Here is a 13,321-nt window from a genome sequence, read left to right as displayed (position 1 = left end):
AGCAAATTTGCAAATACAAGTAGTTTTGCATGATGGTGCGTCTTAACATACCTACAAGTGTCCTCAAAGCAAGAAACCTTTAACATTTTCATATTTTCATTAACTTCAAATAGATGATAAACAAATTAAATCAAAGTATACAGTTTTTTTTATTTCTTTTTTTTCATTTTGTAGGCTTTGATCACAATTTATCACATATTACCACTATATTGCAGCACAACCGCTGTGTTAAACTACAGTCTGCAACATGATCAAAGATGGGAGTAATAATCTTTAGATTTGCAAGCATACATAGTGCAGATGTTTCATAACGAACCAAACTAGGCGCACTGCATTAATACAATATGAATGTGGAAGGCTTTTAAAAATACTTTCTCTGTTAGGGAGAAAATAATAGGATGACACCACTGCTTATGACTCTCTGGCTCAAACTTGCGCAAACTAAAAATATAAATCGCATAAATATCGTGATGCAGATTAAATACATTTCCTTTCGGCTTTCGGCTCATATTTGTCCCATCACTTTCCACTGCACCTTAACCCCAAAAGCAGAAACTCCATTAAAACAATCTCTCGGTAGTAATTACTTTTTCTCCTGATCATCAGAATTTCACCACACAGTCAAAGTAAATCTAGAAAGTTCAGTCTTCACCTGTCTAAAGGCAGAAGTTCCCACTTGTGTATTAAATTAGAATGAGACCCGGCCAGTGGCAATATTAAGAGGTGATTTGATAGTAAAAGGGTGGTAAGTATGGTGAGTCTAGACTGTTGTGCATTATTTTTTTATTGTGTGATAAATAATTCATGTTAATGTTAAACTCACAAAAACAGTTTTCTCATTACACGCCACCTATCGAATTTATCCACCCGTTGTCTGTACCCGCAATGTGAGGGACCGATGTCATCATCACTAAATAACCTATGCTGCATTTTTTTGGAAGCTATACCACCAGGACAAATGCAAACACCACAAAGACTATAGCAGGGGTGTCAAATGCATTTTAGTTCAGCGGCCACAAACCGTTCAATTTTATCTTGAATGGGCCAGACTAGCAAAATAGTGCCATAATAACCTTTAAATTTAAACTTTTAATGTTTTTCTTTCTTGTGGCACAGAGTATATACATATGATGAAAATGTATATATTTTCACAAATCCAAATAATTACTTCCAAAAAGGACTATAATCTCAAAATATACAATTTTAATGAAAACTTTGGGTGCAAATTACAGTGAAATGTCCATAAAACTCCTCTCGCTGTTAACTTATATATATTTTGACAAGCTCACCCTGACAGCATCGCTTTGAGGTTAGATTTCTAACTTTCATGGCAGCATCACCGATTTCTCAGCTCAGGTCTCAGTGTTGTGTTTTGTCTGCTAATCTTAGGAAATTTCATTCAAAAAAATTTACCTTTTCTTTGAAATTTTCACAATTTGCTTGGCAGGCCAGATTGGAGCCCCTTGAAGGCTGGTTTTGGCTCAAGATCAACACCCCTGATTTATAGCATCAGTGCCCATCGCTGCAATAGAAGACAGAAAGTAGGCTCAAGAGACATCAAATCTTCTCCATTGTTTGGATTTCAAGCACACAAGCTCCGATCACCGCATCATTCAGATCATTCCCAAAAATATAATTGGCCTTTTACACTTTCTGTTCCAGGAGCACACATAGGACACTGAGAGACAGTACACCCACACACACACACACACCACACACACACACACACACACACACACACACACACACACACACACACACACACACACACACACACACACACACACACACACACACACACACACACACACACACACGGCACCGGGTGTTTCAGCTGTTGCCTTCTGACAGAACATTCAGGGCACTGAGGGCACAAACCAACAGACAGGGGAACAGTGTGGACAACAGGGCCACAGCCCGGATCTGCATAGACAGCTGACAGATCACAAGTTCTTTCAGATGTGGCCCATGTGCGATGAACTCTAGCCTAAACTTCTTCTTTTTTTAAATAAAACTTTTTGTTGTTCTTCAATACTTTATCTGCAGATCCTCACTTCATGTCCATATCGAGTTGCACATGGTAATAAAGATAATTGGTAGTTTTACAGTTTAAGGCAAGTGTGTCAAACATAAGACCCATGGACCAAAACCGGCCCGCAAGAGGCCCGTCAAACCCCGACAATTTTAAAAGATTTCATAAAAAATATTGATTTTGTGACTAATTATTTGAGCATTGTGTACACAACGCAACACTTGAGACCTGAGCTGAGATATTGGTGATGCTGCCACTGAAAAATTGCTACCTCATTGATCTCAAACTAGCCTCAAAGCCATGCTGTCGAGATAAAACATGCATAATGCAGAGAAGTTTTTTGACATTTCACTGTAAGGTTTCATTGAAATGGCTTTATCAACATAATTGTAGATTGTACAATTTTTTGCCACTAATTGTTTGTCTACTCTGCACCACAACAAAGTAGAACTTTAAAGTGTGAAGTTGAAGGGCACTATTTTACACGCTGTATGTAACCCCTGAACTAAAAAGAGTTTGACCTCCCTGGTTTAGGGTTTATATGATGGCAAAAGCTTCAAGCTCAGAACAAGATGAGGAAAAGAGAGCAGACATTTTAAAAATGTTTGTGGAACTTGTTTCATCCATTGTTTCAAGTGCATCTTGCAGCCTCTTCCAGCACTGAGTTGTGATGCCAGTCTCATTTTAATGATGTAAAGGTGAGATGACCATTCAGATTTGAGGTCACTTTGTAAGCCAGCTCATAGATATCTAATTTATTATAACAAATTTAAAAGTGGCTTTTGAAAAATCCGATTATTGCTGTTTAGATTTTTAAAATATCGCATATATCTCTAAAATAGGCAAGAAAAAAATAATGAGATTTGGGTGTTCTAATGTTCACCATGCCCAGCATCTTTTATGATACAGCTAAATTTGTTGGAAGGATTACTGTGTTTACCAAGACATTTTTGGTCCTTCAAAGACATGCTTTGCAAAGGTCGGTGGATTGCATGGGAAAGCCCCTACACACCTCCAGGGAAAAAACGTACAAGCTCCACACAGAAAGCTCAGACTCGCTGTAAATAACTCACACATAATCTATTATATCTTCCTGACTACGGAGTAGATAATTGATGGTTAACTTTCATCAATAGCTAATCTTATTTCACTCTTTACGAAGTCCATTTCTTGAGCGCACATGGATTTTTGTTTTGACTCTTTATCTACTTGTCAATATCATCCACACAATGGCTTCATGGAATGATTTTCAAGGATGAACAGACAGAGAGGCTTGTAGTGGTTTTATAACACCTGTAAGCATAGTTACTACTGTGGTGCAGAGTGACACTGAATGTGGCACAATGTCACTGTTTTGTGTCACTTTTTTCCCTGTTATGTCCTCTTTTTTCCCTCTCCCTGACAGGTCCCCACTGCCTTTGGGTTTAATAAAGCCAAACTGTTGTGGGAAAAATCCTTCTAAATAAACTCACAGCTGGCGGAAAGTTAAAGTTCAATAAACAATCTCATCTTTAACTTTCAAAGCAGGATGCAGCAACTCTCAAAGTCGAATTGAAATTAAAGTCAGAGAAAGGCAATGTCTGAACGAAATCTTATTATTAAATGTGTTTTTTCCAGATGGGAAATTTTTGATGTTGATATTAAATACAGATGTCTCGTACTATCGCCTAACATAAAGCGTACTCTTCTGAGTCTCGCTCTGCCAACATTTCTCCCTAGATGTCCACTGTCACCTACACTCACTCATAAAGGATTGTTTCTTCATAACCACGTCATGAGATGGCTCTTTTAAACAGCATTGTGTAAATACAACTGAATCTAACTGAATTACTCTGAATAATTTCCTGTTACTACAATCACAAAGTCGAAGAAATGTAGAATCAATCTTCTTTATATCTATTCATCCATACATACATTCATTCATTTTTATTTAACCATCTGTCTATCTTCTAACTCCATCCATGCTTTCATCCTTCCATATATAAATAATGACAGTTCCACATTAGTTTTTTATTTACATTATAAAAGATATTTAATGTTTAAAGTTTGACAAAAATCCAGAACACATTGACATAAATACATTTTTTTAATTATTTTCCTTTTAAATTTTTTCGCAGCTGAAACAATGCAGTGACAATGTCAATTGCAGCCAATTCATTTGTTCTTAAATGTTCTTTGCATTCAAAAATTCTTTAAGCTGAAATGATAAAAATGCATTGTTTTTTTCTTCAGGCAAATGTAGATTAAAACCTGTTGCTTCTCAGTTTGCACCATGTATGAAAATTCACCCTCACAGTTTAGCGGATGGATGGATGATGAATCCATCACAGGACAGAAAACAAACACATTTGATCTGCAGTGAATCCAGACAGTTGGAGGAGGCTGGAATACCCAAAGAGAGAAGATGCAGAAAGCTCCTCAAGCCCAGACTCGAACAATAACGTTCTGTCTGTGATGCGGGGTCCTAACCACTGAACCATCACACATATGTCATAGTTCGACTCAAATAATCATCAGATGTGTCGTCCCAACAAAGATTTCCAAGCGTGTAGACTGGAGTTGTGTTTTTTTTTCTCTCTCTCTCTCCCAGTTGTTATCTTTAAGTTAGGTGGTGAGAAAAAGGTTTAGGTTGATCTTGACAGGGAGATGCCTGGGGGATCCTTCGCATACAGTATATAGACCTATATTCAAGGAGAGCTTGTCAAGACTTTTTTCTCACCATCATCATAAAAGAAGCTTTTGAAGATTGATTTTACCTCCTTTTTTTCCCCCTTCGTTCAGCTTTACTCAGGCGTTAAGAATTAGACTGAGATCAGATGCAAAAGAACGCATACACAGTGTGTTTTCTGCTTTCATTTCTTATTTCTCTAGTTTAATTTCATCTGGTCACAATGAGCTAAAACACAGATGAAATGTAAATTTCTCATCTGAAGCTTTGCCTCATGCATTAAACAGGTTTTGTTTAGAAGTGTAGTTTTTCAAGCCATCAGAAGCAGATGTTTCAAATTATTTCTTGTTAATTGGCCGACTTCTCGATTCCTGTGATGTCTCCTGAAGAAGTGGGACCCCAGGTAAGGAGTGGAGACATTCTTGGCTTTGCAGCAAAGTAACAGAGCTTCTGCAGAAGCCTTCTGTTCCCTCCCGTCTCCCCCCTGTGGAACCAGGATCAGCTCGTGTGTGGTGGAGCATCAAAATAGCCAAACTATTGCAATTTAATCGCCATTCTGGACCCCTGCTCCAATTAGCTACCTTTAATGAGCTCATCGAGGTGGGGTACAGAGTTCGCCCTTTTCATGTCAATGCTCGGAGGATCCATTTAAAATGAACATGTGGTGACATGTGCTGCATGTTATGCCGTGCTGGCAATTGAAGTTACTATTATTCTACAGTGTTGGATACAAATAAGGAAGTATAACAGTGTGTGATAGCTTGAGATCTCTCTTTCTATGTATTCGGATAACCGCCGCTTGCTGCTTACGTCTGTGAGAGATGACACTGAGGCTCATTAGAGTCGATGTCAAAACCGGCAACGTTACGACTCACGCCCAAATATCCCTCCCGCGGTCTTCGCGTCAGTTCCCAGCATCTTCGCAGACAACACCTGATGACTGGAAGACATACCGCCCGCAGGTTCTCCCTCGTTGTTTACCTCCTTCCGACGTTATAGTCGCTATTAGCAAAGTTGCCCCTGCTCCAGCCACCATCAAAGGCCTCTTAACAGCAACATGAGACATCACCAGTCAGAGATTCCACTACAGAGCAATATGCATCTGAATATTCTCTTCCTGCATCTGATTTATTCATGAGCGCGAACAAAGCAATCAGATGAGGAAATCTCCCAAGTGATGGTTTCATGTGTGTTTTTGTGCACGGCGCAGTGTTGGGAAGTGCTCTGACTTTATTCATTGCCAGCCAGCTGATTACTCTCAGACGCAGGCACCCACCACATCATATATGCTCGGGGGTATATATTCATCCACACCCAATGTCTTCTCTTCCCCACATGTCGGGAGGTCTTCAAAGCCTCCTACTTGCAATGCAGCCACCTTTTTTTTTTTTTTTCTGTAGGACATTCTTTGCAATTTAAATCACTCGTATTCCTCTCTGATTGCACAACCCTATCCGGGCAGGGTGAGGGTGGGGGTGTGGGGGGATTGGGGGAGACAGGCCAACAACACACCTGGTGCTCTGCTGGGGTATCATTATGGTAACACCAGTTTGTACACGTCCTGCTTGGATCAAAACAAAGCAGCACACTTTTGGTGACTTAATCAGGCTGACTGTGCCTCACAGATTCACTGCAGCTCTGAGTCACTGGCTGCCTCTTTGTAAGTGTGAAAGAGTTGCTCCAGACGGACGCGGGCTTTCTCTTTTTTGGGGGGACATGTTCACACACTGGTCAGCAGTCGGGCAAAACCTTTGCTGTTACTGTGGGGCTCAGCAAAACCGAAAGCTCTTAATTTAATGTGATCCTCTCTGTGTGTGTGTGTGTGCGTGCGTGCGTGCGTGTTAGTACATACCCCAGGGCTTCCGCTGTATGCAGGCTCACAAAATAATGTCACGTCAACAGCAGTCACGACGGCCGAGCAGACAGCCAGCTTCCTTTTGTTCTTTAATAAATAAATAAAAATATAAAAATCTGCAGGGAAATTTATTTCCTGTCAGCGTGATGTCACATTTAATCATATATTTATTTTACTATCCATCTGTTTCTTTTCTTTTTCTTTTTTTTTAAAGAAAAAACAGGCTTATGTTCGATTGATTTTTATCTCTCCTCTTTCCACAAAGTATAATTTCTGGACCAGACATGACATGAAAGATGGAAATAAGATGCTACTACATGAAATTATCTATTGATTTTGTTGCTATACTTGTGATTGTAGTCATGTAGGAGGGGTTACCGCGTCTGGTGGTGGATTCCGCTGTGCTGTTTAACCGGCTGTGGGGAGGGTTTGTGAGGCAGAACGCAGTTCTAGGTCATATCAGTCGTTAGTAGATTAGACTTGCTAAATTTCAGGGCCATGGGAATGAAAACAAACAAGCAGGATCTAGTTACAGTGGCCGTTCAGTCACATTTGTTTTCAACACATCCTCCCTGAACGAGTGCGTAGGGAGATGTGCGTTAGGCAAAGCGCGGTTTAGAGGTCAGACTTGCAGACGAGACACTTGAATGCCTTCACACAGACAGGTTCTCTCTGCTTGCACAGAGTTTGATTAACGCCTGCAAATAGGCGGGTGAAATATGCAATCTCTCACTCCATATGCTGTTTAGATGGGCATCTGGCCTTGCTTTGAGTCCTGTGGAAACACCGTCTCTAAATCCTGCCTTGTCGTGGCGATTGACTCGTCTTTGCAGGTGGAAAGTGGAACATAACAAGGAGGGAAAATGCAAACAGCGCCCGCCCGGTCCCGTCTGGGAGCGCGTCAGATGCATTATGCTATTGGTGATTTACAGTGTTATGTATTTTGCTGTGAACTTATGTCCCCAGCTGGGGGCACGGTGAGAATTACAGCGCATATATTTCTCAGAAGCCCTTATTGATAATGCACAGTCATGCCGATATTGTCTGCTCGTCATTACACATGTCATATGCCATTTTTATGACCCACAATAATCTATTGACATGAATTTTAAAGGACACGAGGCAAATGCAGTTAGACTCCCCCCTAGTGGTGGTTTGATCGCTCACATCCGCGTTCAGAACAGGAGTAAGTGACACATTTCTAATACTTAAGCCTTTCATGTGGATCTCTTTAGGAAGGAAAGAAGAAATTCGATAAGGAAACGGAAAAGTACTACTCCACTCTTGAGAGACACCTCGGCTTGTCATCCAAAAAGAAGGAGGCGTATCTGCAGGAGGTAAAACCAAAACAAACTTTTTCATCCCCAACATGTCTCTGAATAATGCTGTTTTATGGTGTTTTCTATAAATATACTGCTGCTTTCTGCACTTTTCTTTACTTCGCTGAGTGAACGCACCATTTCCATGTGGTGAAGTATGCAATAAACTTTATGTCTGAGGTTTGACCTCGCTCTTTGTTCGACCACTAACCCGTTTGTTTGTTTGTTTGTACGTTCGTTCTTAGGCTGACACCCAGATCGATAAGGAGAGGCAGCTCTTTTACGACGCATCCCTCGAGTATGTTTTCAAAATACAAGAAGTGCAAGAAAAGAAGAAATTTGAGTTTGTGGAGCCGGTAAGACTTTGGATAATTGTGCTAATTTCGTTGCTGGCTGCATATTGGAGACACTGTAATTGCTTTGCCTTTTAGCTCTGGGTGTAGCGAACAGATTAGTTAAGGTGGCGTGTAGTCAAAGAAATAGAGATTGTTGATGAAAGGTGCTTTTTAGATGTCTGCTACCTCCTCCCTCGAGTGAAAACAAGCCTCTTTAACGTCTCTCGCTTCCACCCATCAGCCACAACATTATGACTACAGGGCTCATTTTGTGCAAGTCTATTATTGCTACTCAGCTTTTTTTGTTAGATTTTTATTTTTTATTTTTTATCTCTTAAAGCAACAAGTGAGTGTCAGTATGTGAAAAATAGATTGAGACAGAAGAACATGCATGAATAATAGACATACACACATTATTGCAGTGCAAGTAGAGAATGACACAAGACAAAAAGGACCCAACATATGAAGATGTGGGGATAGAAATTCAGATCAAAACAGCCCTGATCCATCAAATAATTGACTCTACTTGACCTCTGAAGGTCTGCCGACGTATCCAGCACCACGACGTTAGCAGCAGGTCCTCGTGAAGTCCTGAAGTGATGTGGGGCCTCTGTGGGGCCTCATGCACTTGAAAGCCTTGAACCTGTTGCCAATTCATCACTCGTCCTCCCTTGGACCACATTTGATAGATACTGACCACCGCAGAGCGGGGACACTTCACTGATCCTGCAGTTCTGGGGCTCAGTCAAGCCATCACAGTTGGGGCTTTTGGTTTATTGTTTATGTTAGATTCACGTTTAGGTTAGGCATTGAGGCATTACTATATGGATGAAGACCCAGTGTTGTCACATGTCTCGATTCAATAATCTTAATGTTTAAAGTCAATCAAACAAAAAGAGCTAAAAATTAAGTTTAAGACTAAAATTCTAACACTTTTACATTTTTTCTGCTTAAAACATTAGCTTTCATTAAAAATGTTCACCAAATATGTTCCATCAACTAAAAGTGGGCAAGATTTTGGTGTGACTGATGAGTGTAAATGTTCTACCTAATATTCTATTCATATTCATAGAAATAGTTGAAGAGAAAGCCGGTGAGTGTAATTAATTAAATTGTTGAAATACCTAAGGCTTAATAAAGGCCGCCACCTTACAAATACATGGAGTCAGTTCTAACCTTTTTACTGCAGAAGTTAGCAGTAAATATTAGAATTCCTCACTGTTAAATATGTGGGAAACGCAACGTGGATTCACCGTGGCTGTTTTAAAAGCATCTCCACCGTTTGTTTACACCCACTGCCAACGGACCCAGATACACAGGCCAGAAATGTAAATCTCCCGGTCTCAGGTAGTGCCGGGGAAAATGACAAGTCTCAACCTTGCCTATGATGAATCTGGGCACAGATAAGATGGTTCATCCTTGAACATTTGATATAGCAGGCCTCATCCTGGAAATCAAATCAGCGGTTGTGTCTAAGGATTTGACTGAGAGAAGCTGTATGTTTGTGGAATGCTCAATGCAAGCGATGAGATCAGTATTTCCTCTAACAATACAGACAGGATTTTTTCTCTACAATGATGGAGGTGTTTGTGTGTTGCAGCAAAAAAAATAAGATCGATACTTATCAGCCATGAAGAACTCTCAGAAACTTTTCTCCAGCTTGAACACAATATTATGTGGCAAGTTCACCATTCAGCTTTTATTGAATTTGCTTATTATTATCATTTAACATTTATACAAACTGGGAAATCTGTGTTTTATTTAAAAAAAAAAGGGGGGGGGGGGGGTTATTATTTCTGGTGTTCATGAATGAAGTATGTACAATATTGGGCAAGTGTTTTAGGCTGGTCTCATAAATTGCTCCTTATCCATCATGTAATACCAAAACAGGAAGGATAATTGGCTCCAGATTTATTCTGCAGCCGAGTAAAACAGCCTGGAACATACAGAGTTTAGTATGAAGCATCATTAAGATACAGGAGAGCTGGTGTGGCTCCTACAGATATTTTATCTTAACACAGTTCACTACTAGCTGGGTGAACTTTTTTGAATTAATGTTTTGATTTATTTTATATCTTCCTTCCATTTCTACCTTCACAGGGTAAACAGAGACACAGATCTATGCACAGGGAGAACATGAAAACTGAACTGGGGAAATTCTTACTATGAGGCCAAATTACTTAACATTAAACAGCCATGTATTTATACATTGTTAAATCTATTTTTGTCTATTCGATTGTGCTTCAGAAAGTTTATTTTAAGCTAAAATTTTATTAATTGTTATTTCATTTTCTTTCTAATTGAATTTCGAATAGTTTTTGTGTTATTCTAATTCATTCTAAGGAAATGTTGGGATTTTTTTGGTATGTATTATAACTTTTTTTCCCTCTTTATTCATACTGTATTTGATATTCCATTTTAAATTAATTAAATTTACATTTCATTTAAGGATTTTTATTTACTCCATTTACATGAGATAGATCAGGGGTGTCAAACACATTTTAGTTCATCGGCCAGAAACATTCCAATTTCATCTGTCGTGGGCCAGGCAGGTAGTGTAGTACCATAATAACCTTTAAATTTAAACTTTAAAGTTTTCTTTGCTGTGGAACAGAACTACAATCTCAACATAAAATAATTTTAATGAAACCCTCTGTGCAAAATACAGTGAAATATCACCCCCCAAAAAAACCTTCTCCTATAGCTGTTGAATAATACATGTTTTTACAAACTCACCCTGATAGTTTGATAGCAATGAGGTTGCTATCTTTCATGGCAGAATCACCGAAATCTCACCTCCACCTCAGGTCACAGTGTTGGGTTGGGTTTTGTTTTTTTTAATCAATGTTTTCTTTGAAATTCTTACAATTTTCTTGGTGATTTGAGCGGCTAGATTGGAGCATCTTGCGGCCTGGTTCTGGCTCACTGGCTTTATGTTTGACACCCGTGAGATAAAAGAACCTGAACCAGACTACACACTAAGGACAGTTCCTTCAACCACAAGCTGGTCACACCAAGTACTGATTGGTTTTCCAGAAATTCACTTTTTTCAATTTGCATTAATTGATAAAAGCTATTTTTAATGCACTCTTCTTTGCTTTGCACCAGACTTAAACGTTTGCTCTGTTTTACAGTTTATCTTGTTTTCTAAGTTTCTCCCGACGTAATTATGTTGTTCAATGTGTATTAACTGGTTGTACTACAGTTAAATATTCCTCTTCTCCAGCTCCTGGCCTTTCTCCAGGGTTTGTTTACGTTCTACCATGAAGGATATGAGCTGGCTCACGAATTTGAGCCATACAAGCAGCAACTGCAGTTCAACCTACAGAACGTAAGTCTCAACACGTCGGGGGTCGCACACAAAGGCAACTGGCCACATAATCAGATTCCTCAGCTTATCATGCCCGATATAACAAGCAGAGTTTTCACAAGTGGCTTGCTCCATCATTGAATAAAATTCTTCACTGCAGACTCAATCAATATTTGCAGTGTTGTATTGCAGGCGGTCACTGCAGGACATATAATGGTAGCATGTAAAAAAAGAGTTGTGAGTTCCACCGCAGCTGCTGCCATGGCCCGTACCGTCATCGCTGTGACCCCGCCATGAGCAGCCAGAGGATCCAAATTTCTCTCTGACCCAAAATGTCAGCTGCATTGCCCCGGAAATTTCCACTGGCTAACCCTCCATGTCCTCAGATGCAGAGAGCTCTAATGGGGGCGGGGGGAGGTGAAGCTGTCTCAGCATTACTATGAGATATGAAACAGCCCCACCTTTTTGACTCGGGGGTGGGGGGGAGAAAAAAAATAAAAGATCATCATCTCACACTTCGTGCTGATTTGAGATCACCTCAAGTATACAGTATGTCTAACAATGTAATAATAAGACTGTCATCTAATGGGAATGCATGCAATTCAAATGGTTTTTCAATAGGTTGATTATTCTTCTCCCCAGGTGTGCTCATGCAGCTGTACAGATATGAGGCATTTATCAGTCATTTGACCTTTTTTTTTTTCCTTCCTTTTATGCAGGCACAATAAAAGTGTTTATGGGATGACAAATCACACAGTCACACACACGCCAAAAAAAAAAAAAAAGAAGGTCAATGCACAGAAATTCATCGGTTATGGGCTTGATGACATTGTTTTCCATTCGCCACTCAGACGCGGAACAACTTTGTGAGCACCAAGCAGGAAGTGGAGAAGCTGATGAAGAGGATAAGGTCTGCGGATCAGGACTACAAGCCTCCGGGCCAGTGGACGATGGAGGGCTTCCTGTACGTGCAGGAGAAACGTGAGTCTTCCTCATTGCCACCGCCCCTTTGGCCTGTAAGTGCCTGATTTTACATCCGTCACCACAAACATGTCTGGAGTTCTCCCAGGCCTGTACGGAAGAGTCCCTCTCACTCAGAGCTCATAATTCATCCTGTTTACTCGGAGGGGGGGGGGGGGGGGGGGTTTCAACACAAATGGTAGATTTTTATCAGCGGCTATAAACAACTTTTGATTTATCATAGTGCAATTGCAAATTGATTTTCAGAAGTCTTTCCAGAAGCTTGTGATTCAGAGAAAAAAATATTTTGGCTTTCAAATGTTATTTTCTTGTTCTTCATGTCTTTTTTTGGTCTCAGGCCCTCTGGGATGCACTTGGATACGTCACTACTGCACGTACGAGAAAGGCAGCAAGACCTTCACCATGAGCAACACTGAAAACAAGTCCAATGGGAAGCAGGTACTTTAGTTTAGTTTAGTGCTTCACGGCGGGAACAAACATTTTGAGATTGAACCTTCTTGTTTATAACATAGTTACTGGTTCAATCTGAGATGGGCTGGAGAGGCTTTTTCCATGTGGATTCTGCATGTTCTTCCTTTGTGTGCATGTGTATTCCATGTACTACAGTTTGTTTCCTCCAACAGTCCAAAAACTCTAAGGTTAATTGGTGACTCTAAATTGTCATCCAATGCCTCTTACCATCAGATGTGATAGTTCTAAGTTGAACAAAGTGGCTAAAGATGATGTATGAAGTAGTCAGCACTTCAGTATTAGGTATTAGGTAAACACCGTGTGCTTTGCAAATTTTTACTCTCAAGTAATCTAGTGCAAGTATTATTTTT

At 40.0% G+C, this 13,321-nt stretch overlaps 1 protein-coding gene across 1 annotated transcript in view; it reads left to right on the top strand.

The window, feature by feature from the left end:
• arhgap42b (Rho GTPase activating protein 42b) overlaps positions 1–13,321 on the top strand; it is a 105,954-nt gene that overhangs the window by 75,861 nt on the left and 16,772 nt on the right. The window contains exons 5-9 of the mRNA XM_080458971.1: positions 7,791–7,892; positions 8,120–8,230; positions 11,436–11,540; positions 12,371–12,500; positions 12,838–12,938. Of these exons, the coding sequence (XP_080315097.1) occupies positions 7,791–7,892; positions 8,120–8,230; positions 11,436–11,540; positions 12,371–12,500; positions 12,838–12,938 (549 nt within the window). The remainder of the gene's footprint in view (positions 1–7,790; positions 7,893–8,119; positions 8,231–11,435; positions 11,541–12,370; positions 12,501–12,837; positions 12,939–13,321) is intronic.

This window comes from Lipophrys pholis (genome assembly GCF_963383615.2).
Source record: "Lipophrys pholis genome assembly, chromosome: 3".
NCBI classification, from domain to species: Eukaryota; Metazoa; Chordata; class Actinopteri; order Blenniiformes; family Blenniidae; genus Lipophrys; species Lipophrys pholis.
The sequence above is the reverse complement of the archived record's forward strand: the minus strand, read 5'-3'. Positions and strand labels throughout refer to the sequence as shown.